The sequence below is a fragment of the Emydura macquarii genome, unplaced genomic scaffold (assembly GCF_026122565.2).
Source record: "Emydura macquarii macquarii isolate MOO-44397 ecotype Brisbane River unplaced genomic scaffold, CSIRO-AGI_Emac_v2 contig_3113, whole genome shotgun sequence".
In the NCBI taxonomy this organism is placed as follows: domain Eukaryota; kingdom Metazoa; phylum Chordata; order Testudines; family Chelidae; genus Emydura; species Emydura macquarii.
Window position 1 is genome coordinate 3453260 of NW_027133250.1, and position 27512 is coordinate 3480771.

The window sequence follows — 27512 nt, forward strand, 5'->3', positions numbered from 1 at the left end:
TTGTTCTTGTATATTCTGTGCAGGGCGAACTACTTACCTGATAACATGAACAGCAGAGAGCAAACTGTGGCAAAGAGCTTTCAGAATTGACACATTTTCGTAAATATCATTCTTGTTCTCCAAGGCAATCGCTTGTGAGTGTCAGAATTCCCCACTGCGGCCTCTGCACAGCATCTATTGCTGTCAGTGTGGATTGGAGTCAGGGCTTCAGGGAATAACAATGTGCAGGGAGAGGCTCTAGAGTGCATTGACTACTCATGAGGAGCCCTGTGCGGAGAAAGGCTGATGCAACTGGACAATGTAAGTCAGGTGTAATTTATTAAAAGGTTTCCATTATGGCTGCAATTGGCTGTAAGTCTTCCACAGCCACATGCCTTGAGACTTGTAACAGTGAGAAGGTTTGATCTATTGAAAGCTGGTTTATGAGGCTAGAATATTTCCTTGTGGCGACTGCTGATTACATGGGGATGGCTGATACAGATGCCGACCATTCTGGCCATTTATTTAAATCTTTGCAGGTCCATTGAGAGGCACCATAGACAGCAAAATGGGCTATGCAAAAATGATATAAAATGCTCCCCAGGTGACACAAGTCAAACAAAGAAACGTACGAGCAGCTACTTACAAACAAAAAACCTCAAAGGTGACTCAACTGCCTCCTTGCAAAAGATTAGTACGGAGGCCACATTGAAACTCTAGACAATAAACTTGGGAGATCTACAATAGTCAAACAAAAACAAAAAACAAACAAAATCCCCAGCAACATTTCCTCATACGCTTCCGACTTCACACACAAGCTACAAACTTTCCCGGTTTGGCACTTTTTCCCTTTTAAAACAACAACAAACAAAAAAAGGCACATTTCCCAGTAACTGGCCGCGGTGCAGAAACAAGAATACAGGGATTATCCTTAGCTAGGACTTTCCCAACCAAACCCAACCCTAGATACAAGTATAGGAACAGGGCATCCACTTGTGGCAACAGGGTTCTTTGGCTTGGAGAGTTGGAGCTGTCCAGCAGGTTTGTACCGTGGTTGTCTGCGTGTCCTTTTCAGCTGAAGTCTCGGCCAGGGAGAATGATGGGAGCCAGCAAGGTCCAGAGGTAGAGAAGGAGACCAGCCCAGCTGGAAGAGATCTTCACCCAGACGGCAGTCCAAGGACTTGTCATGGTCTGGAAATGTTCATCGGGCCTGAAACACCAAACATAAGCCCCCCGGAGTGAGGTGAAATCGGGTCACTGAAATGTAGCAGGTAGGCTAGCTCCAACTGGTATCTCCTGCCTATGTCCTTCCCCGTGAGCAGCTCCATAGCCGGGAGAGAAATAGGGAATCAAAGCCCTATACCCAAGTGGATAAGCTGGCTCAAATGTCACTCACGCATAGGGCAAGGACCGTGGAGGATTTCTTTAGCTAGGCGTGCACCAGTTTAAATTCCCACACGGGTCACGGCTCACACCAGCCCGTGTTACTGCCAAGTGCACCACCTGCCCCCACTTGGCCTTGCAGAACCAAGCCTGCCCCCTGGCCAGCGTCAGACAGACATGGGCCCAGCTAAGGGGAGAGCACGCCGGCCCCCGCACAGCCGCTGGGGAGCAAGGTGGCATTCGTTCTGACGCGTCCATTGGCAATGCAGAGTGTCAGCGAAGGGCTGATGGCAAAGTCACTGCATGGGGCGGCAGAGGCAGGGACAGGACAAGTAAGTGCTGCTGTATAAACAGCAAAGGGAGGGGCCGTATGGGGGATAGAGACAGACATCTCTGTGGCCCAGATAAAGAGGGCAGTCAGAGGGGCAGGGATACAGGTCTCCCAGGTGAGGTTCTGCGACAGACAGACCATCCTGATTTACAGTGGAGCCTGCAGAGCCCACACCAGCCCCTGAGTCGGCAACGTCGCCTCCCGAGGTTACACTCCATTGCAAGCTCCCCCGCTGGCAGGTTTAGCGGAGTTCAGCTGAGGACAGCTCCCAGGGGACCCAGTCCAAACGGATGCGCTGCGTTACCAAGGCAACCCCGCTACGGAGGCAGCCAAGCCGAGCGGGAGGCGAGCCTGCCGTGTGCTGTATGCCCCCAGCTGGCCCAGCCCTTGAAACAGCGCGTTCAGAGCAGAGCTTGGGAGGCTGGGCTTGCTGATTCGCCGGGAAAGCGGTCAGTCACAAGCAGACCAAGAAATCCTGGTGCTCATCTGCATCTCCCACTAACAGCAACAATGCCTGTGTTGTACGGGCCTGTCTGGGGGGAGCTGCAGGGACAGGACAGGGTGGATAAAGCCCTTGAGCCGGGGACAGTCTTTCTAGCCAAACAACACTATAGCCAGCCCAGGTGAAACTCAGCCAGGCAGAGGACCAGCACAAGGCCTATGCACCACTCAAGTTCTGCTGGAGCCCTACGGGGCCGTGCCTGGTGTGAAACCCGCCTTCGCAGATCCCTTGTTAAGGTTAAATGGATGGGAGGGGTTTGCTTCTGTGCTTTTCAGTATCTGCGCTGTGGGCTCAACCGCACGTTTACAACGCGGATTGTGTCCGTGCGCGCCTTCTGAGCCAGTGGCATCAAACATGAAGGTGACTCAGGAGCATCATCGCTGTTTCACAGAAGGGGAAACCGAGGCACAGAGCAAGGAAGCTTTTTTCTTGCAGGACAGAACCGGGAATAGAACCAGGTGTCCTGATTTCCAGCTCAGTGCTTTACCCACCAAACCATCAATCCCGGAACGCCAGGAGACTCGACTGCTTCAGGGCTAACCCCTTTGCTTCAACACAGACCTAACCTTTCCTGTAAGCAGTCAGCAGGGATCTGATACTTCCTTAGCCCTGTATGAGTGGGAGGGAGAACCACCACCACCACCATGGGTTGGGGACACAGAGGCTCCCCTGTCTGCTCCCTCCACCCCAAATCATTGTGGAAATGCCTCCACCCAGCCAGGGCACTGCCAGTGGGTCCCACTAAGCAAGCCTGTCTTCCAGCATCTGACCCCATGCAGGCGTCTCCCCGCTTTCTGCCCTGCCAGTGCTCCTCAGAAGCACTTGGTCTAGGCATTAGCCGCGGGGAGCCAGTCCTGACTCAGCGGGAGGCGGTGGCAGCCAGCAAAGCAGACTCTGGGAAGCTCCTACCTGTACCAGTTTGTGAGTGTCATCATGATGTAGAGGGAGGCCAGGAAGAGGCAGATGTGGAAGAAGGAGTAGTTGTAGGCCACACTGTCCTGCTCGTTGTCATAGGCCTGATGCACCCCACTTTCCATGCCCGGATCCCCGCTGCTCAGCATGGCTGGGCTTTCCTCTGTCAGCATCATCTTGTTCACTTGGCTGTTGTCTGAGGAGCGAACGCTGAGAGCCGAGACATCAGGGAGAAGTTACGCCCGCTGCAGAGAAGCTCTCCCCTCGTGCTGGTTTTGGGTGCTGCGTGCGGGTGAGTTCCCCTCCCTGCCCCCAGCCCACCCCTCTGGCTCACTCACAACCAATGGGGAGGCCAGGTTCTGCCTCAGTTACGTCTGCACGGCCCCATCTCGCTCAGGGGACTTCTCTGTCTGACCCCGGCTGCACGAGCCCCTGGAGAAAGGCTCATATCCCTGCGTGGCGGGGTGCTGCACTTGAACTCCCAGGCCGGCGCTGCTGTAACGCCTCCTGCTGACTCCCACACTCCCTTCGCTCCCTGGCAGGGGGCAGGACGCTGAGCACAGCTGGGGGGGAGGAGGAGGATCCATGTGGTTCCCAGCCCGGCGTGGAGACTCAGGCCACAGCAGCCCCACCCCTCACCTGATGAAGAGTGTGCACAGGACGAAGATGATCAATCCCACAATGCTCGGGGCATCCCACCAGAGAGTCACCTGCCCGTCAGCCGCGAGGCTGGCGGTGCTGTTCCTCACCAGGAGGGTGGGGTTACAGTATTCGTCTGAAAGGGAATTAAAAAGCCAGCGTAAACAGCAAGAACCTTTCCACCCCCTCAGGCCGGCCTGGGACGTTGGGCTGGGCTGGCGACCGAAGACTTGCATGCACAGAAAAGGCGCCGCAAGGAGCGTCACAACTCCCCGTTTCCCTTCCCGGCTGCCCAGTGAACCCCGCCCTTGGAGGACCCCTGCTGGGGAGGAGAGAGGGTCGGGGCAGTGCACAGAGCAGCTCGGGGACCCCTGCGGAGGTTGCTAACAAAGGTCCGACAAGAGCCAGTTCCAAAGCTGTGCGTGTGCTGCACCCCAGGCTCATTTCACAGAGGCCTGTGCCCTGCCCCCCATGCCTGCTTTACAATACAGACCCGAAGGTGAGCAACCGGTAATTCTGAACGGCCCCCGCCACCCCCCGGCCTGCAAAGCTCAGACCCCCTTCACGCTGGAGCGGGCATGGGCAGCGATCCTCGTGCCATTGACAATTTCCACCCACTCAAAGACAAACACGAGCGCGCCGGCCGGGCCGGGCCAGGGCACGTTCCACCCCCTCTGGGCTCGACTGGATCTGGACACGCATCCCAATGCCCAGGCAGCAGGATGAGCAGGGCCCATAGTTACAGCTCCCCACTGGGCTGGAAAGGGTTGGAGCCGAGCAGCAGCCACAGCTCCTGGGACACGCCGCCTTCGGTTCTGGTCTGTAACCGGCAGCCATCACCAGCGGGGGAAGCTGGGTGCATTAGGATCAGTTAAACCAGCCAGACACCAGAAAGGAAAAGATCACAGCTGCTGGGAGAGGGGAGTGAGCAGGGAGACGACCTGCTGCGGGGAGACAGACCATGAAACAGGCCACGTGCCGCCCCAGCTAGCCAGCCATCGGCTCCTTCGAACGCTCCCGTCCCACGCTGCTCGGAGAAGCCTGTTTGCCGAGCTCCGCGCACACCACGCTACGCGTGCAGGGTCCCCCGGAGGCTGGGGCAGGGTTGGCGCGATTCACCCTGGACACCCCAGCCGAAAGCCTGCCAGCGCCGGCCTCACTTACCCGGTACGTTGGCCAAGGCTGACCAGGTGATGAACAAGGTGTAGAGGGTGATGATGGAGGCCTGCAGAAGGCCTGAGTGAGGCTGAGCATCCTGCAAAGATGAGGAGCGGGTCATTCGCGCTCTGCACCGTCCCCAACACAACCAACCAGACAGCTCCGGCCAGCAGCAGCATCGTCACCTGTCCTGGCAAGCGCCTGACACTGCCAGGCCAGGCCATGGCAACGCCGGCAGGAGACACCGGGGGAATTTGGAGGGAAAGGGAGAAACCTTCCTCCTGTTATTGCTGCCGAGGAGGCCCATGCACAGCCAGAGCGAGTGTGGCCCCTGCCCGAGCAGTCGGGCTAGCACCTTCCCCGGGCAGGCCCTGACCAGCCACTGGCACCAAGGTGTGTCCGAGCAGCCCCGCGGGTCCGAACTGAGCGTTAACTAGAAATGAACATTCAAGAGCAAAGCTTGACCGCGACACAGGACCAGACTCAGGGTCCGCCTGGCCCAGGGGCCTGTCTCGGACAGTGGCCAGCACCGGAGGGAGGCGAAGGAACCCTGCAGCTGCAGTACCGGGATAACCTGCCTGAAGGAAGAGTTTCTTCCTGACCCCAAACAGTCAGCTGCTGGCCCTGAAGCAGGAGGTTTGATCCCCCCACCTAGTGTAACTCTGGATACGCTTATCATCCAGACACAGGGCGAACCCCCTTCTGAATCCTGCCTCAGAACATCTCCTGCCCCCATCTCCCCAAGACAGCTGCCAGGAGGAGCAGCGGAGGCTCCCTTCTCTTCAGCCCTTTCTCCCGGCTACTACTAGTGCCTCGAATTGCAGGCCCATTCACGCTGCACGCCCTGTACCCGGCAGCGCAGGGCGTGCTCCCGTGATCCGCGTTCTGCCGGACAGACACAGGGAGCCCATCACACCCAGCCGGAGCAGCGGAGGAGCACGGCAGGGCCCCCGGCAGTTTGGGAGTCATTGCTGCCACCCTGGCTCGCCTATGAACTCTGCTTCCAAGAGTCCGTCACTTCAGACAGCCCAGCAGAGACGGGTGCTGCCCCTCCAAGGAGGCCAGACTCCGCTGACTGCCGGACCTGGGGGAAGAGGGGGGGTAATCGGACGAGCTAGCTCCACTGCCCACCGCCAAGGCAGGCTTCAGCGCATGCTGACCAACTCCCTGATGGCAGGGTTCCGTTATCTGAAAGGGGCTGCTCCCCCAAGAGCGAAGTCGGGGCAGGTGTTATGTGGAACCAGGCCAGAGCTGGGGACGTCTCCATCTCAGACGAGGGGGTTTTGTTTCACAGAGGCTGGGCTGGACTGACTTCAGCATCAGTAACTCACTGCCACGATCACGCTGCCGGCTCACCCGTGCACACCGCTCAGCTGCTCTTCCCAGCTCAGCCACCAGAGAGCGCGAGAGCCGCCTGGGCGGCGGCAGCAGCAACAGGCTTCCAACGAGCCCCCCCAGCGACCCCCTCACCTGGACCTTGGGCAGGACGGACACGACAGAGACGATGAGGCAGAAGATCAGGTTGAGGCTGATCAGCGCCTTGCCGACGGTGCAGTCGTCAGGCTTGGTGTAGTAGACGTAGAGCAGCACCACGGCCGCGATGGAGACCGCGTAGAAGATGAAGGTGAAGATGAAGAGGGCTGGGGAGGAGAGAGGACGAAACTGGGTGCAGTGCTCTCCAGAACAGCCTGCACGGCGGGGCAGACCCCGGCTGGGCTCAGACCCCAGCCCAGAATTAAAAGTCACACCCCCAGCCTGGCGTTCACACCCTGCAAAGGTTTGGCCGGCTATGGGCACACGTTACCCCTGAGGTCCCTAGAACTCACGCAGCGCGGTTAGTCTGCTTCTCTGTTTTTGTGGCTTGTCTTCCTGCTCGGTCCCACAGCTGTAGGGGGAGAAATGCTGCCAGCAGGGAAACGTGATGCTTAAGCCACCAGAGTGGGCAGAGCCGGGTCTCATACCACTGTTAAGCTGACTGGATTTTAACACTAAAGGGGCCCCGTCAATTTACCCTCCCCATTTCAAGAAAAGACATGCCTCTGCCAGGACACACTCCATACAGACCTGCATACCAGCCTTTGGCGTTGCCTTCGTTGGCATTACGAAGCCAGATCTGACTCCACGAGTGGGCAAAGTCAATCAGAAGGATGAGCTGGATGAGGATGAAGAGGAAGGACCCCACCACGCCGAAGTAGAACCACACTTGAGTGGGGTGAAAGAGAGAAAGGCGTTAACGCTGGGAATTTCTGTAAGGTCTTGATAATACCAATGGGTCCCTTGGGGATGAAGCCAATAGAAGAGATTTCTTCCTAGCAGCTCAGTGCTCGAGCAGAGACGCTAAGGGGACATAACTCAGTGCATGTCAGCGATGCACTTTCTGAGTAAGCCCTCAGTGGTGCATCCTGCACTGAGGGTAGCTCTATGGAGAGCTTACTGGCAGTTGTCCTGTCCTCTGGGATACGAGGGAAGGTTCCTATTGCAGAAGGGGATGCTTACGACTTCATCGTAAGTCTTTAGGCCAGCTTCTCTTCTCCCTCAGCCCCTACTCCAGATGCTGGGTCAGGCTGAGTCCTTGACTAAACCACAGCAATGGAGCGTTCTTAATCAGGGTCAAGATAGCAGCAAAGACTTGTCTTGTAGCTTGTCTACGTGGGAGCCCAGAGCTGAACTCACACTGCTAACCTGAGTTAAAAGCAGAATGTCCAGGTCGTCACTGCCAGTGTAACCAGACTTAGCTAACCTGAGTCAGGGTCACAACTCTTCCTGAGTGTAGATAGCGCCAGAGAAGTTTTTACCCCATTAGCAGGCAGTGAACGTGTCTGACCAGGCCAGCTTGGCACTGCTCAACTTTTACTCAGGGCTCGGCGTAGACAATTAGTGATTGTTTGTATTGCTGCGCAGCCCAGGAGCTCTGGCCATGGAGCCGGGCCCCCGTGTGCTAGATTGAAGAAGAAAGACCATCCCTGCCTCAGAAAGCTCATGCCCTGGAACAAGCATTCAGGGAGTGCTGGGGCGAGGCAGCGGACATGTTTGTAAAAGCTTGGCTTCATCAGCAACAGCAAACCTCTAGTGTAAATAAGCCCTAAGACACGGGCCCAGCACGGAGTTGTGGCACTGGAACAGTTTGTACAGTGGTGGTGCTGAGAGCCATTGATCCAAACTGCAAACCCTAGATAGGACGGAAACCACTTCAAGCACCCCTCGATCCAGCACCTGTGTGTGGCAGGATGGGGCGAGGATGGGACCAACCTTGGGGAGCGGCAGGCCTGGGGAATGCCTCACACTGCTGTTCTGGGGTTTGAAGAGCTAGCCTGAATTTGTGAACCAGTTGGCCTGTAATCTAAACCCCCCACCAAGTGGGAGTCAACAAAACGCAAATCACTACACCTGTCCCTAGCTAGAGAGAAGCCCACTGGCCTTCTCCGTGCTGTTCAGCTGGATTTCTACCACTCTCTGCCAGGACAGCCTCCATCCAGGTGTCCGGGTGCCACCTTTGGCAGTCTCTTCAAAGAGCACACGACAACAAACAGACCTGTCTGTCAGCCCAAGATCAAACAGCCCAGTGACACGGTCACTGTAACAAACATCAATTAACCTCCCCTGAAACCTCTTTAGAGACAGCCACCCCCTCCCACCTGCAATGGAAAACTAGGCTAGTCCCGAGGGATGCCTGCACATGCTACATCATTCCGTTTAGTGGAGCTCTCTCCCTCCCTGCTTTTTTCACAGCCTCTCTCTGCATTGGTTTCTTACTTGGCTCCCTGCTCTATTCTCAACTGGATGTTCCCTCTCATTCCCCCCAGATGGCTGCTTTTTCTCCTCACAATCTCACCTACACAGAGCACAAGCACGCTAATGTCACGTATGAACCAGATCAGGAAACACACGTATCCTTCTGTCCCGGAGACTCATTTTCTTATGTCTCTCTGCTGCCAGTGTGTCCATGTGATCAGACACAGAATATTCACCCTATTACTTCCAGATCTGCTCCCAAAGGCTGGGACTGCACCATCGGCTAGTTCGATTTTTTCCCCCAAACGGAAATTTTGTTTTGGCAGAGAAACAGGAAACAATTTCCTACAGTGGGATTAATGGACTTTCTGCCCCTGCCCCAACTAATGCAGGGCTTTATTTTTATGTTTATATTTTTCACTCTCACTCACACACACACACGCATGCACACACACACACACACCTTCAGCTAAGGTAATGGGCAAACAAATTCATATTTGCTGGAAGAGTGAAGACCATTCACCTTCCTTGAAAGCAGGAGCTGCAGCACAGTTGCCTTGTGCTCACCCGGGGGAAGGGTAACTATGGACTCTGGTCATGTTCTCCGTATGGCTCCTCTCTGTTGGCTCCAAAGCGATCGCACACATTGTGCAGGGGCACCTGCAATCCCACGGTAGCAATGAAAGCTTCCCTGCCCTCCCTCCCTCCCCCCCCGAAATCACATCACTCTAGCAGCACTCAGACTAGTCCCATCAGCCGCAGCCACACGTTGCATTAAGGCTCCACGTTCACAGTGGGCTAACAGATGTGATAGCAGGCTGCAGACAGGAGTGAGGGCGTGTTACAAGCACAGCAAGAGGAGCTGCTGTAAATGGTTATAAGCAACCTAGTGGCCTCCTGGACAATTCACAACGATTGATTCAAACAAACATCAATTAACGCTTTATACACAGACCATAATATGAAGCATGACCAGAACGGGACAGGACAAGTCAGGGTCAGAGGACAGTGCTGTGACAGACGCAGAGCAGGCTGGCGTGGGGAGGTGTAGCAGATACACTCAGGACAGAGGTGGTCCCTGCTTCCACCTTGAAGGGCTTTCTCCATGCCTGCAAGGCCAGCACTGAAGTGTGCCGCAAACAGCTGCCTCCAGACCGAGGCGCCAGCTTTGTTCATTTACCGTGCAACAAGAGCTCATTCTGCCGGAGCCAGAAAACACCAGCTCTCTCTGGAGAGAGGGATGCTGGGAGATTTACTCCGACCACAAAAGGCAGCTGCACTCTACCGGACAACTTCAGGGGCAAATAACTGTGTCTGCAAAGCAGGGATTGTCCTGGGAAGCCCAAGGACAGGCAGCCATAAGCCTTGAGCCACAAGCTTACAGTTGTGATGCCTCTTGCAAGACACCCTGTTGTTCCACCTCATTAACTCTCCTGGCTTGTCTACACACAGAAACTGACCAGAAGAGTTACTCCAGAATAAGAGGCAGCTACACCAGAATAGTTCTAGGACTACAAATTCACACTCTGCCTTATTCTGGATTAACTCCCTGTGTAGACAAGCCCTTACACAAACAAGAACGAGTTGCTGAGACAGAGAATACAGCCAGGCTGGATTCCAGCAGCATCAGTTCTGGGTTTGCTTCATATGTTATTTCTTGCTGTTAGTTAACTAAGCTGTCCTAACACCTGTCTCGGTCACTAGGCGAGGACCATTTCCCTTGTGTCCCATCCTGGCTCTGCAAGGTGCACACTCAGCAACAGGGACTTTCCTGTCCCTGCAAGTCCAGGGGCATGACCAGTAAATAAGGCGTTAATACCATGCTTCTGTAGCTAGCAAGTCCCACTTGTATAAGCCCCACTGCCCTCAGCTGGGGAATGACCATTGCTCGAAGGTTTGGCAACCTGGTAACGACAGTCCCCGTGTTCCTATGTTTGGCACTAAAAGGCGAGAGTTGCAATGAGCACGAAGATGCTCTGACCAGACTGACAGCATACAGGGGTTTCATGTAAGCTCCGTTGCAGGGGCTCATGCTGCTTCTGGAGCAGATGGCTAACAGAGGTGCTGCACGTGGAGCTGAGATGCTGTTTGCATGCATGAGTTACAGCTTCACTATAGGTCTGAGATGAAGGCCTTGTCTGCAAACAAACCTGCACTGGCACAGATCCGGGCATGGACACAGTTATTCCAGTTTGACTTAAACCTGTTGCTTAGTGAATTAAATGAAAAAAGTCTAGTTTAAACCAAAATAAGGATATGAACACACTGTGGCACCAGTGTAATTAAAGCGGTTTAACCCCCACATCTTTAAAGTGGAGCACTTCTGTATATCCAAGAGCCCAGAGAGGAAGTGAAGAGCATGATGGTGATTGGCCAGTTACATTTCTGCCTTGCGTCTAGTCCAACAGGCAGTGGGCATTTCCCTTTCCCCTTCCCCGCATCAGAGAACACTCAGCAGCAGAACTCTCAAGTGGTTTGTTACTTCTCAGCAGTCCAAAATTAGAAAAAAAAAACCAAAAAGCTTTTCAGTGTTTTGCCAGAAATCAAACCTTCCAAAGCACACAGTGTGTCTGTGGGGGTGGGGGTGTTATGTAGCTATTTCTATGGTGCCATTACCTGGGAGGCTCCCATTCAATTAAAAACATCAGCTCACTCAGCTGAGATGACTGAATCTGTCCTACTATGAGCATCCCAGTGTACCCACCCCACCCCCGGTGTCAGGCCCGAGTGAACCAGCATTGCACAATGGCTCGCACTTAGCTAAAGATGGGCTCCGGTGGATCACCAAGGGAAGTGGGTTTGAGAGGCAAGGAACCTCGCCTGAGAATGTCCCGATATTGTTCAAGACTCCAAGGAGCACCAGCCAGAACAGCCTGTACAATTACATTCAGGCACAGCCTCGGCTGCACGTAACCTGCAGACAGGCACATAGGTGTTTATCTATGTACGTGTGTTTACCTGATGTGAACGAGCCATCGGGAATATAGAAAGCACCCACTGTGATTCCAATCAAAATCAGGAATTTGAAGAACCAAAACCTGGATGGGAAGACAAGAGGTAAGAAAAACCACCTGAGACTGAGGAAGGGAAGCACACCGGAGAAGCCCATCGAGGCAGAGCACAATGCCCGCCAATGCCCTTCAGTACTACTTGGAGTCGAACCAGAGATCAGGAGTGCAGTTGAATCATGCTATTTATTGTGCATAGAATCTCTGGCAGGCTTTGGTTGGTTGCCCTGTTTCCAGTCAAAAATAAGCCACCCGTCTCTCTGATCAGGAAATAGTTACCTTTAAAAAAAAAAATCGGCTTTAGTAGATAAGCTGCTCTGTGATTGGCTTGGAAAACAGAATGTTTACGTGCAGCAGCCAATCAGAATACCGCTATAAAATAATGGTAAACAGAAGAACTGTCCCTTTCTTGCACCAAGGAAAATAATTAAAGCTACTGTCAGCATTTAATGTAACAGAGCAGTCACAGAGCAGTGAGTCCGGCTTTAAAATGAACAAGAACTTTAGTGTTTATCCAGCAACAAGAGGCTACAACCCTGCAATAACAGCTACTTCTACCGGTGGGAGCTGCAGGGAGTTCAAGGCAAAAATTTGAAGTGTTTTCTTTATTTTGAGAGAAATTTTACATGCCTGCTATTACTAGATTTACTTCACAAGAATTCTCCTGCAAGATTTGCAAACTAAACAATGCAGGAGTGGACGAGAGCATGATAAATAGAAAGCGAAACCAGAGTTTAGCCTGGTTATTGGGCTCAATAATTCTTCCCTACAAAGGGAGTGAATCCTAATTGCCCCCATTGCAGGACATACTGGGTGAGGTTCTGTGGCCTGCATTAGTCAGGAGGTCAGACCAGATGCTCATAAATGGTCCCTTTCTGGCCTTGAAAACTGACCGATAGTTTCTCACCACATAGATGAAAAAGCATCAGCAATATAAAGTAGACAAGATTTGTTTGAATTACTTCGTTCTGAACAATCTGTGGCACTGTTAGTAACATGCCAAGGACATTTAAAAATAATTGTGACTTAAATGAAACATTAGTGAGGTGAGATAGGTCATGGTAGCCTCACCCATTCTGAATTGCTGCTCTTGGGTCCTTACTGCTCCTCACGCAGATCATGATCAAGGCGAAGAGGAAGAAGAAAGCAGCCGTGGCAAAGGACATGCGGTACACAGACTTAAGACCCAGGAAGGAGTTGCAGTTGACATGGCCTTGGACACCAAGAACTGAACTGCCTCCTTCACAAAAGCCAGGAAGCTGTTACAAGGAGAGACGGGGAGAAAACACAATGTGAGTACCTCAGAATATTATCTTGGAGCAGCGCCCGGAGACTCCACCAAGATCAGGGTCATTGGGCGAGGCACTGTACATACACAGAGGACTTGTCTACACACGAAAATTAATCCAGAATAAAGTAAGGCGTGAATCCGAGGTGGATTAATGATTCCTGATTAACTGCATGTAGGGATGCTCGTATTCCAGAATGAGTGCCTCCAAATTAGCTTCAGCAACTTCCAAAAAATAAGGCATTTCCAAAGTGCACGAAGCTCATTTGGAATAAGGCATTCTAATTCTGGAACCGAGTTAATCAGGAATAGTGATCCTGGAATAACAGCCCATGTAGACAAACCCAGAATAAGAGCCGGTCCATGCCCTGAGGCACTTCTGAGCTAAATAGACAAGAGAAAGGATGGGAAGGAACGCAGAGGTGAGGTGACTTGGCCAAAGTCACACAGCAGGTCAGCAGCAAAACCGGGAATAACACTCACGCTTCCCACATCCCAGTCCCGTCCCTTGCCCTCTTCACCATGCTAGGTAATCACTCTTTTTTAAAAATTGGGATTTCAGGGGACGTAGGTCCCAATCCTGCAAGCGGCTCTGTGCTGGCAAACCCTTTAGGGGCTTTGTCCAGAGACAGAGTTATTTGTGGGGCCAGGGCCTTTACTTCTCTACCAGTTTAGGCAAAGGGAGCTGGCGGCCAGAGTGGGACAGGCTTCACAATGTCCTGTTGCAGCTTGCACACAAGGATTGACAAGAATTCACCAGGTTCTCACCAGAAATGTAACTCTTATTCTTTGGGGGAAAGACACTGAGTGAATCTGGTGCTGGCAGGCTGCAGCCTGGCAGACTTAGATGGTGAAGTCCACAAGACCGGAGCAACTCTTGCAGCAGAACCAGTGAACCTCAGCCTTAATATGGAGTGACCACTTCTAGCAATGGGGAAGGGGGAGAGTTAAAATGCACATTTTTAACAGCAAGGGTGATCAACCACTGCAACTTCTTCCCAGCGGTTATGGTGGATCCTCCATCACTTGACAACTTGAAATGAAAACTGGCTGTCGTCCTGAAATACACGCCCTCATTTAACTGCAAGCTATCGGGCTCCACACAGGAATTACTGGGTGAAATTCTAAGAGCTGTGTAACATGGGTCAAATTAGCTGATCATAATGGTCCCTTTTAGACAATCTATTAATTCAGTCTTCAGGACCCTTCAGTTACTTGGTCAGTTACAATGCAAGGGCAGGACTCAGGCCGCATGGCCCAGTGGCCAGTTGGGAGAACTGGGTGATAAGTCACTTTGTCTCACCATGCCTCAGTTTCCTCATCTGAAGAGAGAGTTAATAATACTTTATAAAGCACATTAGGATCTATGAGTGGCAGGAAGGGAACACAAAATGCTAAGTAGTAACATCATTTTTCTTTCCTTTTACATGTCAGAGGGCTTCAATATTTAAAGCCTCTTTCACCTGCTCCATTTTCTGACTCCCTCCCCCCAACCTCAGTTCACTCTTTGCTTCTGCCTTTGCTCACAGGCCCATGTTAGGGAGGGCAGGACACTGGAAATGCTGCTTACCTTGTATAGCTGATTTTCCACACCGGGTATGATCATGATAATGGATACTGCCGTGCCCAGGAAGAGGAAGAAGGTGAAGATGAGGCGGGAGATGGTGGAGTTCTTTGTAGAGGGGCAGCAGCCACACAGGAGGCAGGGAGCTGAGCCGCACAGACATGACACCTGGCAATGGAAGAGTCAGACTGAGCAACCAGCACAGAACCGGAGATGGTACCGGGTGCCGCGGCCAATTCGCTTCCTAGCACGGGAACAGAACCCCGGATTCTCCCATCCCTGCCCCATGAAGAAATGGCACCTGGTTGCCTAGAAGAAGGGGCTTATCTCTGTCACCCCAAACCTAAATCATGACGGGGAAGGTACAGTTTAGACATGGCTGTGAGCGACCCAGGGTCTGACAAGATTTGACTGACAAGCAGTAGAATGGGCAGAGCCCATGTTGAGAGATTCTAAGCCAGGGAGACCACTGTGATCATCCAGCCTGAGTCCTGCATAACACAGGCCACACGACGTCCCTGAATTAATTCCTGTATGAACTTAGAGCAAATCTTTTGGACAAACCTTGATTTTACAATTGCCAGCAATGGAGAATCCACCGCTGCCATTGGTAAGTTGTTCCAATGGTTAATTACCCTCGCTGTTCAAAATGTACACCGTATTTCCAGTCTGCATTTGTTTCGCTTCACCTTGCAGCCACTGGATCTCGTTACATGCCTTTGTTTGCTAAACTGAAAAAGCCCACGATCGAATATTTGTTCCCCATGTAAGTACTTACAGACTGTGATCAAGTCACCCTTTAACTTTCTCTTTGTGAAGCTCCTTGAATCGATCACTGTAAGGCAGGTTTTCGAATCCTTTAATCGTTCTCATGACTCTTCTCTAAACCCTTCCTGAACTGGGGGCACTAGAACGGGGCAGAGCACTCCAGCTGCAGTCACACCAGAGGCAAATACAGAGGTAAAATAACCTCTCTGCTCCCACTCAAGATTCCCCTGTTCACACATCCCAGGATCACTTAACTCTTTCGGCCACAGTGTCACACGGGAAGCTCATGTTCAGCTGATTATCCACCACCAAGTCTCCTCTCACAGGAGCTGCTTCCCAGCTCACACAGAAAGTCTGTGACAGAGCCAGGAATTAAACCTAGAACTCCCGAGTCCCTGGCCAGTACCTTAACCGTATCCTTTGGTGCACTGTAGACCATGGACCTGATGCTGGCCTCATACTGATCAAATATTGCAGTCATTCCATTGCAGTCAACGAGGGCAAAGTCCGGCCCCGGGTGTCTTAGGCTATTAGTGGTAGCACTAGCCATGGAAGCACTAGCGTTGACTAGCTGCCAACGTTTTCAGCACCACATGGTCCAACTCTGCTCAGAGCGGGTGTACCGCCCTGGGGTCCCAGTCTGTTACACGAGGGCTCCCCTGCTTGCTAACCCCAGAGAGCTGCTCCAGGTGGGAAATCCTTGGGGAAAGGCTGGCGCTAACACAGTTTAGCTTGGGTAAGGCATGTTTTAGCAAGTTCGATTATCGTTTGCTCCAGCCACAATGGCTCGTCAAATCACCCCTGGGCTTTAGCATGGCAATTTGCCCTGTATAGGGAATAATAATCCCTAGCTCTTATTTAGCACTTTTCATCTGTAGATCCCAAAGTGCTTTGCAAAGTGACCTCCATTTTATAGATAGGGAAACTGAGGCATGGAGCTGTCAGGTGATTTGCCAGTAACATACCCCAGGTCTTGAGTCTCAGTACAGTGCCTTATCCATCGGTCCACACTGCCTCCACTGCTTGAGGCTTAACTGGCGATGGCTGCAATCTTCCACTTTCTCCTTTTTAGACCCTGTCTGCTCTGGATTCCCAGGCTGCCACCACCAGTGGGGCCTGAGTGCAAAGCGGTGGCTTAGCTAGCTCGCCATAGGCTGCAGAAGTGGTGGCAGAGCAGCTACATTGTCATTCCACAGCCCCGGGGATTCCTTCCACCCCTCACGCAATTTGGGCCACGCACTGTGGAGAGGATCTGGCACTGGTAAGCAGAGTCTGAATACCAGATTGAGAGGATACTTGAAAATGCCTCTGATGCTGGCAGACCAGATGCCAGCTCTTGCCCAGACTGCAGGCATCAGCTAAGACCTGACAACAGCGTAGCTGGACATCAGACCAGGTCACCTGTATGTTAGCTTTGCTCAAAGTAGGTATAAACCTTATAAGAATTGGTTGTGTTTAGACTCCATGAAATGCTTGTAAATTGCTGCTGGCATTAATCTCACTTGTAATCTCTGTATTCCAGGCTGTAGGAGAATATGTACAGTTTTGTTTATAACTTTAAAAAAGTGAACTCAGGTATGCAACTGTCACCCTGCCCATCCAGAAGGGCTATAAGAATCATCACAATACAAAGGATTGGTAACGGTCCTATTGCACCTGGGAAATGCTACATGCAAGAAGGCTCATCCCATGCGCTTGGAAGCTGAATAAAGGAAATAAAACAAAGCCACAGGAAAATGTTCCATCTTTTTGGCTGTTTGAACTCTAAAGGGCCAGAGACTCCAAACTGAAGCCAGAGATACCATGGGGGCTGCCTCCTGGATCTGCCCTGAAAGACACACTGAATTTACAGATCACTACAACTCTGTCACCTCTTAGGATTTAGATGGTAACTCATTGGTGTGCGTACGTTTTGCTTGCTTTAACCTGTAAATAACTCTTATTCCTTGTTCCTAGTTAAAAAACCTTTGGACAGTTTAAACTAGCCAGGATTGGCTACAGGTGTAGTCTTGGTGTAAGATCTAGGGTTCCAACTGATCTGGGAGCAACCTGAATGTGATGTGATTTTTTGTGTAAGTGACCATTTATCACGAAGTCCAGTTTGTCTGCGTGCCAAGATAGACAGCAGAGTCTAAGGGGACTGTCCGTGACTCCCTGGTAAGACCATTGTGGTGATCCAGGAGTTCACATTTGTTCCAGGGCTGGTGAGATCTAATTATAGAACTCACCTCCAACTGGGGTGTCTGCCCTGAGGTGGCACTCAGGGCTATGAGCCGTTCCAGACAGCGTGACAGCCTCCGGACACTGGAAACCCTTGTTTCCCACCCCAGATGGCTAGTGTAATACGTGAGGTGGAAGTCCTGTCTTGTTCAGATTACACAATTTAAGAGGCCTCCTGGAGAGGATTTTGTATACTTTATATGACAAGCTGCATAAAGAAAAGTGAGCATGTGAGGTTAAGTCGGGGGGGTGGGGGAATGTTACAAGAATTAAAAGTTGTTTTAAATTTATAGCATTTTTGTGGAGGAAAAGCAAACACGTGAAGCCCTTAGCACAGCAGTTCCCAAACTGGGGGTCGTGACCCCAGTGGGGTCGCTTCATCAACAGACAGGGTCACAGCCATCGGGCGCATACAGAGCAGGCCGTTTCACAAAACGGCCTCCCCCACACGGCGTGACCTCACACGCATCGTATGCACGAGGTCACCTTGCACGGAGGATGCTATTTCGCTCCACAAAACGGCATCCTCCATGTAGCAAGATGTCGCACGCACCGTAGGTGTGCGAGGTCATGCAGTCCAGAGGACGCCATTTTGTAAAGCAAAATGGCAGCCTCCTTGTGGCGTGACCTTGCATGTACAGTGCGTGTGCGGTCACACTGCAGGGAGGGCACCATTTTTAGATGGCAACTTCCATGCGGTCTGGGGTAGTGGGAAACCACACATCTGAAAATGGGGAACACATTTGGGAACTGCTGCCTTAGCATGATGGGCTGGCTGCTGCTTTACCAGGGCTGGGGAAAGAAAGTTCTCCATTTCAGAGTTTCTGTGCTTACCTCTGGTACCCAGCTTTTCAGATTACAGCCATGATTTACGGACCCACTTTTACACTTCTGATTAGGCAGAAGTGGCTTTTTCAATTTTCACCAAACTCAACAGGGCTCTGCTTATTGGTGCCTGAACCTTTGGAACTGGCAGGGGGGGTGTTCAAAAGTGACCATGTTACAGACAGCGAAATGCCTCATGGAACTGATGGTGAGGCCTCACATCACTGGATCAGGAGTTAAAATGATACTAAATTGCACATATTTTAGGCAACAATGGTCAGTTCCTCATTAAAGCAGGCAGCGTAACCCTGCACGCACACAAGGGGGAGAGCTAAAGTTGCATGCTCATCCTTACTCTGATTTCCTGACTTTTTGAGTGCTCCACTATGCAACTTGATTGCTCTTTGCATGTGGTTTATTTGTACGGAACTTTTTAAAGTTTTGTTTTTTAAAGTAGGAAAAGAGATAAGAGGATTTAAGAAAAAACAAATTTAAAAAAATAAAAGCATTAAGGTCTGTTATCTCTGAATCCCTAAGCAGGGATCACTGCCCCATCTGGAAGGAAGCTAACATAAGCAGTAGGTCCGTGTTAGGACAGCGTGTAACTTTAGTTACAATGGAGGAAAATGATACCACTATTAATTGACTGATACATTCAAAACTACTGGGAGAAGCGAGGAAACCAAAAAAGACCTTGTTTTTTAAGACAATCAGGATCAAGACAAGTTTGAGGAAAGAAAAGTCACTGCGATAGTTTTGAAGTCAAGGATGTTTAAGGTTGTCAAGTTCTGTCCCAGCTCAAAGACCAAAACGTGGCAGGTTACATAAGCTAAATTGCTAAGGAAAATCTCTCCCCTGTATACTTCATATGTGATTTGCCCAGTTTCCATAACTTTGTCAAATCAAAACCACTTTTTTCCAAATCAAGATCATACTAATAGATGGCTCTACACAGCGCTCGTCATCCATAGAGCTCAAAAAAAGTTGAGTATCATTGTCCCCATTTTACAGAGGGAGAAACCAAGACACAGAGCAATTACATGATTTGCTCCAGAAGGAGAGCCTGGAATAGACCCAGTCCACTGGACCATGCTACTTCCTGCTGTTTCCAGGCCAAATTTCATTTTTAAAATTTCATCCATTTTTGCTGTAGTTTAAATGGGTAAAAAAGCAGCGTTTTTTTAAAGACAGTAACAAAAATATCGTTTCTCCCACTTTCTGCCTCAAAAATGGCTAGTCTCTCTCTTCTTTGGTCAGAGGTTTGTCATGGAAAACTTCAGTCCTAAAACTGCATGTTTTGGAGAATTATGAGTATCTGAAAACAAGAGGCTAGAACAGAAACTATTTTCCACCTTGCTGGACACTACCTGCTCCCACTGTGTGACGTGGCCACAGCAACATCTTACTCAGAGATTGCATGACACATCCACTTGATGTTACATCCATGTTTGTGGACAAAAAGAGTCAGGAAACCAGTATGTTAGCATTAGCGTAACTGAATTGCAACATAACGGCTGCTGGTAATACTCTCCCACCAGTGCCCTGCACGGAATGTCACACCGTGTGATACAGCTAAAGTGGAGTGGTAACACAAAGCAAATAGTCCTACGCTGCCCACGAGCCATGCAACAGCTGGGCCATATGTGAATAAGGACAATGTTAAAGTGACCTAAAAGGAAAGATTAGGGCTTGTGTCCTTTTCTTAGGATGTGCAGAAGTGGCTGCAGTTTCACTTCTTTGGTATTTGTGACATAATAATGCTACTGATTTCCCCCCTCCCCTGTAGCTACAGAGTCTAACAGGAAAAACAGGACTGACATAATCTGAATTTCTAATGTAACAACCAAACAGAACCTCACACACACAAAAACAAACGAACAAAACTATTTTCAGACTTTTTTATACCTAATTAAAAAGCAAAAATGGAATAAACCCACTTTTGCCCCATTTAACAGGTCACATGAATTAAATATGCAAACATCAGAGCAGAGAATTATCTAATATTGACAGAGATCTTATGACACTTTACCATACAGTCCACCTGCTCACTGAGAATTTACATACAAAGGCAGACAAAGGCTTCAATTTTCAGAAGAACAGGGATTTTGGGTGCCAGACTCAAAGCTCCTTCGCAGGGATGCCGGAATAATTTGTATAGTGGGGGTGCTGAGAGCCACTGAAACAAACTGTAAGCCCTTCAAGCAAGGGGGTGCAGTAGCACCCCTAGTTCCAGCCCCATGCACTTTAAAAGGGGTATGTTTTTCATCAATGATCTGGAGGATGGGGTAGATTGCACCCTCAGCAAGTTTGCAGATGACACTAAGCTGGGGGGAGTGGTAGATACCCTGGAAGGTAGGGATAGGATACACAGTGACCTACACAAATTGGAAGATTGGGCCAAAAGAAATCTGATGAGGTTCAACAAGGACAAGTGCAGATTCCTGCACTTAGGACGGAAGAATCCCATGCACAGCTACAGACTGGGGACCGACGAGCTAGGCAGCAGTTCTGAAGAAAAGGATCTGGGGGTTACAGCGGATAAGAAGCTGGATATGAGTCAGCAGTGTGCTCTGGTTGCCAAGAAGGCTAATGGCATATTGGGCTGCATTAGTAGGAGCATTGCCAGCAGATCACGGGAAGTGATTATTCCCCTCTATTCGGCATTGGTGAGGCCACATTTGAAGTATTGTGTCCAGTTTTGGGCCCCCCACTACAAAAAGGATGTGGACAAGTTGGAAAGAGTCCAGTGGAGGGCAACAAAAATGATGAGGGGGCTGGAGCACAGAACTTATGAGGAGAGGCTGGGGAAACTGGGCTTGTTTAGTCTGCAAAAGAGAAGAATGAGGGGGGATTTGATAGCAGCCTTTAACTACCTGAAGGGGGTTGCAGGGAGGATGGAGCTAGGCTGTTCTCGGTGGTGGCAGATGACAGAACAAGGAGCAATGGTCTCAAGTTGCAGTGGGGGAGGTCTAGATTGGACATTAGGAAAAGTTTTTCCCTAGGAGGGTGGTGAAGCACTGGAATGGGTTACCTAGGGAGGTGGTGGAATCTCCATCCTTAGAGGTCTTTAAGTCCTGGCTTGACAAAACCCTGGCTGGGATGATTTAGTTGGGGTTGGTCCTGCTTTGAGCAGGGGGTTGGACTAGATGACCTCCTGAGGTCCCTTCCAACTCGAATATTCTAGGATTCTATGTTTTTCACAGGGCACCCATTGGCACACTGGGCACCCATAATTATTAGTCAATTTGGAAGATGTAGGCCAGAGTTTATCCTGAGCCTACAATATTTTTTTATCTAATCCCTATAAACAGCCAGCCAGAAGGAGCCCACGTTGGCTCACACCTATTCCCAGAAATGACAGCATCCCTACATCGAAGCCGGTACATCTAAAAGCTATGTTCAGTTCAGCTCGGTTGACATCATTTGTGTGGGAGAAAGATGCAAATTGTAATGTTTGTGGCACTGAAACATGGGGGGACCAATTGTTTCCAATTTTTAAACAGACATTGTTTGGTTCTGATTATGCAAACATCAGGAAACTTACAATGTCTGCAAGAAAGTACTTCAAACAGAGCAATGCTACTCTATTTCACTTTTTAGTCATTTACTTGATTATTTCCTGATGCATTGCTAGTGATTAATAGTCCAGCCCTGATCCAGCAATGCACTTAAGCCCATGCTTATCTTGAAGCACAAGTTGTCCTGTTCATTCCAACCATATTTTTTTTTAAAGGGTAGGTCCTAAAACAAATACAAGTTTTTAATGTATTTATTTTTAATCTGGGTTTCTTTTTATTTGCTTTCTGAGCCATTAGGGTACACTTGATTCACATATTCAGGCTCTTCTGCACAGCCATGGGGGCTAGCTACTTACTTTTCATTTTTAAACAAAAGCTGAGATTCTCATGCAATGACTTTTCAAGCACTTGGGGCTTCGCGGACAAACTCTAACCAATCAGAAGAGCTGGCAAGAACGTAGTTAAGCACTTGCATCAGTGTGTTGCTGGGTTGGGGATGCAAGCAGTTTGGGAAATGCCTCGGCAGCAAGCATGTTAAACGTATGGATTGTTAGTGATTCCAAAGGAAGTATACTGGGAGCAAACGCAAATCAAAAACATAAATTAAATATAGTTGTTTTCAGTTTCTTGCTACATTTCTGTTACCCTCAGGGGAAAAGATACATCCACAATATTTTAGGAGGGTGCTACAAACAACGGAGAGGCAAAAATACAACCAAAGGATTTTCCAAGGGCTGGGTCAATAGGATAGGCTCAAAACCTGCAAAGAACTCTTTTTCAGAGATGTTTCAAGTAGACCAGGAAACACCACCTGGCTATGCCCCAGAGATCTGACTAGGCAAGGAAGCATAACAATGTTCACATTTAGTCTTCTGGTTTAATGTGCCAAACATTTTTGAAACATGTCACCCATCTATCTTTCAAATCAATGCAACAGCACATCTAGGGAGAAATGCAAAAAGGTCCTATGATCTTGCATAGGCACCACCAGCACGCATGTGAACTTGTGAGGGAGGGGGGGGGCAGGAAGGGGTGCTGGTGAAATGAACCAGATTTTAGACAGGGGTGAAACAGGAGCCAAGTAAGTAAAACCCAGTGTCAGAATTTAGTGGTTCAGCTCCAGAGAGAGCAGCAGCTGAATAAATTGTTTCTTAAGTGAACTCAGCTGCACAGTCACTCAGCTTTGTGCATCATCTGAGAGCAGACTGGGGCTTTAAAGAAGCTAAAGCCAGGACTTCTAGAGATTTGTTATTTTAAAGTAGGATTTGTACCCCGTCAAGCTTTACCTCTACTTTCGGCTCACTTCTCCCACACTAGCACGGCATAAGTAGCAAAATAAACACAGCTGGCATCTGAACGCTTCATTTCAGCAGACCGCCCCCAGAGCAAGGTTGGTGGTGGGGAAATGTCTTTAGCTAGAAAGCGATTTTGTGTGGGGGAAGGGGAGTCACAGACATCTACCATATGAACAGACCGTGGCGTGCTGAACAGCTTCTGAGAGAGAGAGACTTCAAGACAAAGGACCAAATCCTGCTCGCTTTACTCACACAAGTCACCCCAGTGATCCTGTTCTGAATCATTCAGATTCGCCTCCCTTCAACAGGTGACCACGGAAGAGGTCTGCTTAGAAGAAAACACACTGGTGTTTAAACTTCCATCTTGGGTGCGGTCCCTTTCCTTACACCTTGTGCTTTCGCACACAAGGAGGGTGTGAGATTTGAAAAGTAGATGTGATTCCAGCAAGATCTCCACTGTGCTGGCTATCCCGCTGTAAATACCTAGTGGAGACTTACCACCAGGCAAGTTAGGTGAGGTCAGCTGCAGGCCAGGTATGGTGCTAACCTCATGGAAGGCACACGGGTCTATCGTCTCCACTAGGATTTTACAGCAGGATAATCAATGCCGGTGAAGTTATCCCACAGTGACACACACTTTTTTTGTGGAGAAAAAACAGCCTGAAGAGCATGGAGCAGCTAAGAGCGCTCTCCAGCTTTCTATCAGCACCAGACTACACGCCGTGCTACCATCATACGCCTGGGAGACATTACCCCTTACAGGAAAGCTACATTCACAGCCGAGGCTGTGCTTTCATTGCCCTGTTTCCAGCCGATCAGTTTCAAACAAAATAACTTCTGGGCTGAAAGTTTATGAAGCCGTTTCTTACTCTTGGGTTACCCAGAAACAGTGATTTTCAGTCAAAAAGGTTATTCATAGTCCTCTGGCTACAGAATGTGTGATCTATTAAGCTTGAAAAAGAAAAGTTGTTTCAATAAAGAAGTTGCCCAAAGGAAGTTAATGTGTAACACATGTGCCAGACATTATTTTCCTTACAGACCGAAGTGTGCTCTGATCTATAAATACATTTATTTCAGTGAACACTCGTGTTTTTCCTTTTTAAAAATCCAAGGCAATTAAATTACACCTCTCCCCCAAAAGTGAAGCATTACAGCCAAGAATCAAGAGGCAGAAAAGCCAGGAAACTCGAAGTTATAGTTCTTGTGCTGAATTTAAAAGGTGACCTGCAAAATATTAATAACATGGTTGGCAAAGGCATAAAATGTAATATCTACAAGAACGTAAACAATGGGATTATGTTACAGTGCTTGAGTACACCAGAACTTTGCATATCCTGAATAGTGGGTCTAAATTTAAAATTTCTGCCATGACTATTCACTACCCATTGGTTGAATCTGGGTACTCTGTAGTGATGCATTAACAGGGTTTTTTTTTTGTATTAAATAAAATGTATCTCTGGTTTAAGACTGACTCCCTAGTAACTAGTCCCTTTGCTAGTTTACCACCCCTTTTCTGGTGTCAGAGTAGGTTCCTGCAATTTAAGATATGAGAACGGCTCTGTCTGCTTGAAATTAAAACTTTCTAGACAGAAGAAGCTTGACCATAACTACTTTACACCAGGCTGCTGACCCCACTCACTACACACAACCTCTCCACCCTGGCTCTTTCTATCATTTTTCTTCCACCGCTCACTAGTGCATTCTCCAGAAGACTAGGAAGATGTGAGAAAGCGTTGCGTCAAGAAGACAAAAATGAAACCGAGTAGCTAATGGATTTTGTCATGTTTGGAGAATTACGGCAGTGGACACGGGGGGGTCAAATTCTGGAGCACTGTGTAAATGACTCCAAAATAGGCTCACAGCTGTGCGCTCAGATACCACAGTACAGAATTTGATCCCGAATGGTAAGGTGATCTCCCCACACACGGCTTATTCCCCCTAGCAATACAAATAATCTGTGCCAGGGAGGCTGCATCATTCCTGTGACTTGGTGGGGGACCAGCATGAATAATCATAAGGGAAGATCCTGGGCTGGTATCAGTTGCCACAGGTCACTGAAAGTCAGTGGCAAGACAACCATTTCTGCCAGCTGTGGATCTGCCCCAGTGACCATACCCCCAGCCTCCAGGCTGCCCCCTAGAATGACCCTCTGGCTTTTGGGGGAGAAAACCAGACTTGCAGACAGTGTTGCAAACTGCCAACACGTGCTCTCAAACTTCTGCCTTATTATCTGGCACTTACATACATGCCCACAGAATTTGTGCTGCTCGAGTCTGGTAAATGTTTTGCCCCCAAGACTTCCAAACATTATTCAAAATAATACAAATTGTAAGCTTTAAAAGCCCTAAAGCAAAAGGCTGCGGGTCACTTGTTGCAACCCCTTTGGAGCAATTTGTCACGTTGTGAAACCATCTCAGTTCCAGCCAGTATCGGCTACCTGATACTGCTCTCCCTGAGCTGTGTTGCAATAATTACTAGGCACGGCTAGCAGCAGGCCCCAGTGATCCTGTTCTGAATCATTCAGATTTGCCTCCCTTCAACAGGTGACCACGGAAGAGGTCTGCTTAGAAGAAAACACACTGGTGTTTAAACTTCCATCTTGGGTGCGGTCCCTTTCCTTACACCTTGTGCTTTCGCACACAAGGAGGGCGTGAGATTTGAAAAGCAGATGTGATTCAATGTGGAAAATTCAGAGCGCACACGCCCTTTATTAGCTCAGAGCTCTCTGTCTCAATCAAGTCCCAAACGCCAATCATAGAAACCCTGTTTTCAAGCTCTTAGGCACAGCAGTTGTGTGAAAAAGCTTAACATGTAGAAGCACTGGAAATGTTTTACCGGGAAGATAAAGACCTGCCACTAAAAAGTTGGATCAGATGACGGTGTTCCTAAAGAAAACCCTAAACATTACCCCAAAAGTTTAGAAGACCCTACCACACATTGAAGTTATACATGGCACAGTCTGAATGAAAACTAAAAACATAGAAAGCCCTTTTATTTAGTAGACAGACATTACTTACTTCGACTTGATTTAACCAAAATACCTATATTAGAGAAAAAATTACAAATGTTTAGAGCTTTCTTTTTGGCTCTCTGAGCAGTGAAAAGGTGTTTTACCTTTTAAGAGTTCTTTACTTTCTGTCGTGAAGTATTTAGGCTATTTACATTTACCAATTTTAAGTCTGATCCTGCAAACCTAAGGTTATGTGAGTCATTCCAATAGGAGTACTCACCCTTGAGTTTGCAGGATCGGCTCCGGATTTCTTACACATCCCGGTTTTATTTGTCTTAACAAAATCTGCAATTTTATTTAAAAAATGTTAACATGTACAAATGTTCCACTGCTTCTTTAAGCCATAAACTCACACAGTCTTTCTTGACAAAGAACTTCCGTGAGGTTTGTCTCATAAACAGTCACAAAAGATGCATGCCACAAACACAGTAAGTTTCTGGCTTTGAAAGAACAAGAAGCGGATTCAAGAAGCAGCAAATCACTGTAACGTGCGCTCCAGTCCTCTCTCATTTTAAAACCGAGCATGTGTGTGCAAGCTTTGAGTAAAAACTAACTCATACATTTAACACTAAGCCATATACAGTTCTGTACAATTTCATACACTCCACTTTTTAACTTTAGTGAGATCAGGGAGAATCCAAAATTTGCAAAGAATTTGTAGAGAGGAAAATAGTAAATATGATGATCAAGCTTAGAAATATTTTAGACACTTTAGAAATACTCAGAGATGTAAAACGGCTCCCACACAAGTTGTGTGTTGCACAACATACTATGATATCATATTAATTTCCTCCTGACCTCGCTCCCCTAATTAACAGTGTTGGCTTCATCTGAAGTTTCAGGAGGCTGGAAAGACGAACGAGAAACGATAGTGATTGAAGGATTTTTTTTAGACGGAAGGTGGAGAACACACGAATGTGTTAAAGAAAAGAAAGCTTCATCAAACTCTCAAACGACTCTAGGTGTAAACAGAATCTGGAGGCAGGTGTAGGCGCAGGTAACAGGCTCGGCAGGAAAGAGCCTCGTTCCTCGATGAGAGGGGGAAGAGCCGAACAGGTGTGAACCCCTGCGAAAAGGGAGATCTTCGCCCTCCGGAACAGCCGGACCGGGGGGGAAGGAAAGAAGCAGCAGGGAAAGAGCCCGTAAGGCAGGAGAAGTGGGAAGGGGGGAGCAGAGAGAGAAGGGGATGGAAGAAGAGAGCGAGCCGGGGAAGGGGCAGAAAAGCAGCCGCCGGAGAGGCAGGCGCCCGGCCGGGCAGGGGCACTCACACAGCTGAGCAGGGAGCAGACGCCCAGGCAGGCCCCCATGGCGCGGGACGCGCTGGCTGTCGCGGCTCGCTCTCGGGGTTACAATGTTGCCAGCGCTCGGCCGCCCGTCGGC

At 49.4% G+C, this 27512-nt stretch overlaps 1 protein-coding gene across 2 annotated transcripts; it reads right to left on the minus strand.

Moving 5' to 3' along the window:
- Positions 1-296: 296 nt before the first annotated feature.
- SERINC2 (serine incorporator 2) lies at positions 297-27512 on the minus strand. 2 transcript variants are annotated; one of them, XM_067530759.1, is made up of 10 exons: positions 27401-27512; positions 14503-14664; positions 12716-12903; positions 11595-11674; positions 6969-7106; positions 6375-6544; positions 4911-5001; positions 3747-3882; positions 3105-3317; positions 297-1189 (listed from the first exon to the last, which is right to left on the minus strand). In XM_067530759.1, exons 1-10 carry the CDS (start codon positions 27437-27439, stop codon positions 1051-1053), a joined length of 1356 nt encoding a protein of 451 aa, XP_067386860.1. In that variant the 5' UTR covers positions 27440-27512; the 3' UTR covers positions 297-1050. The 2 variants fall into 2 exon arrangements, with proteins under 2 accessions (XP_067386860.1, XP_067386861.1); XM_067530760.1 differs by lacking the exon at positions 27401-27512 and adding an exon at positions 26931-26947.

What these genes read in the sequence shown, in the direction of transcription:
- SERINC2 (XM_067530759.1), bottom strand. Translation starts at nt 27,439, where the DNA reads ATGGGGGCCTGCCTGGGCGTCTGCTCCCTGCTCAGCTGT. An exon ending in AGAGCAGCAATTCAGAATGG is followed by an intron (nt 11,675 to 12,715) that starts GTGAGGCTACCA and finishes CTTCCCATCCAG; the next exon opens with GTTTTGGTTCTTCAAATTCC. An exon ending in CCGTCCTGCCCAAGGTCCAG is followed by an intron (nt 5,002 to 6,374) that starts GTGAGGGGGTCG and finishes TCATCTTTGCAG; the next exon opens with GATGCTCAGCCTCACTCAGG.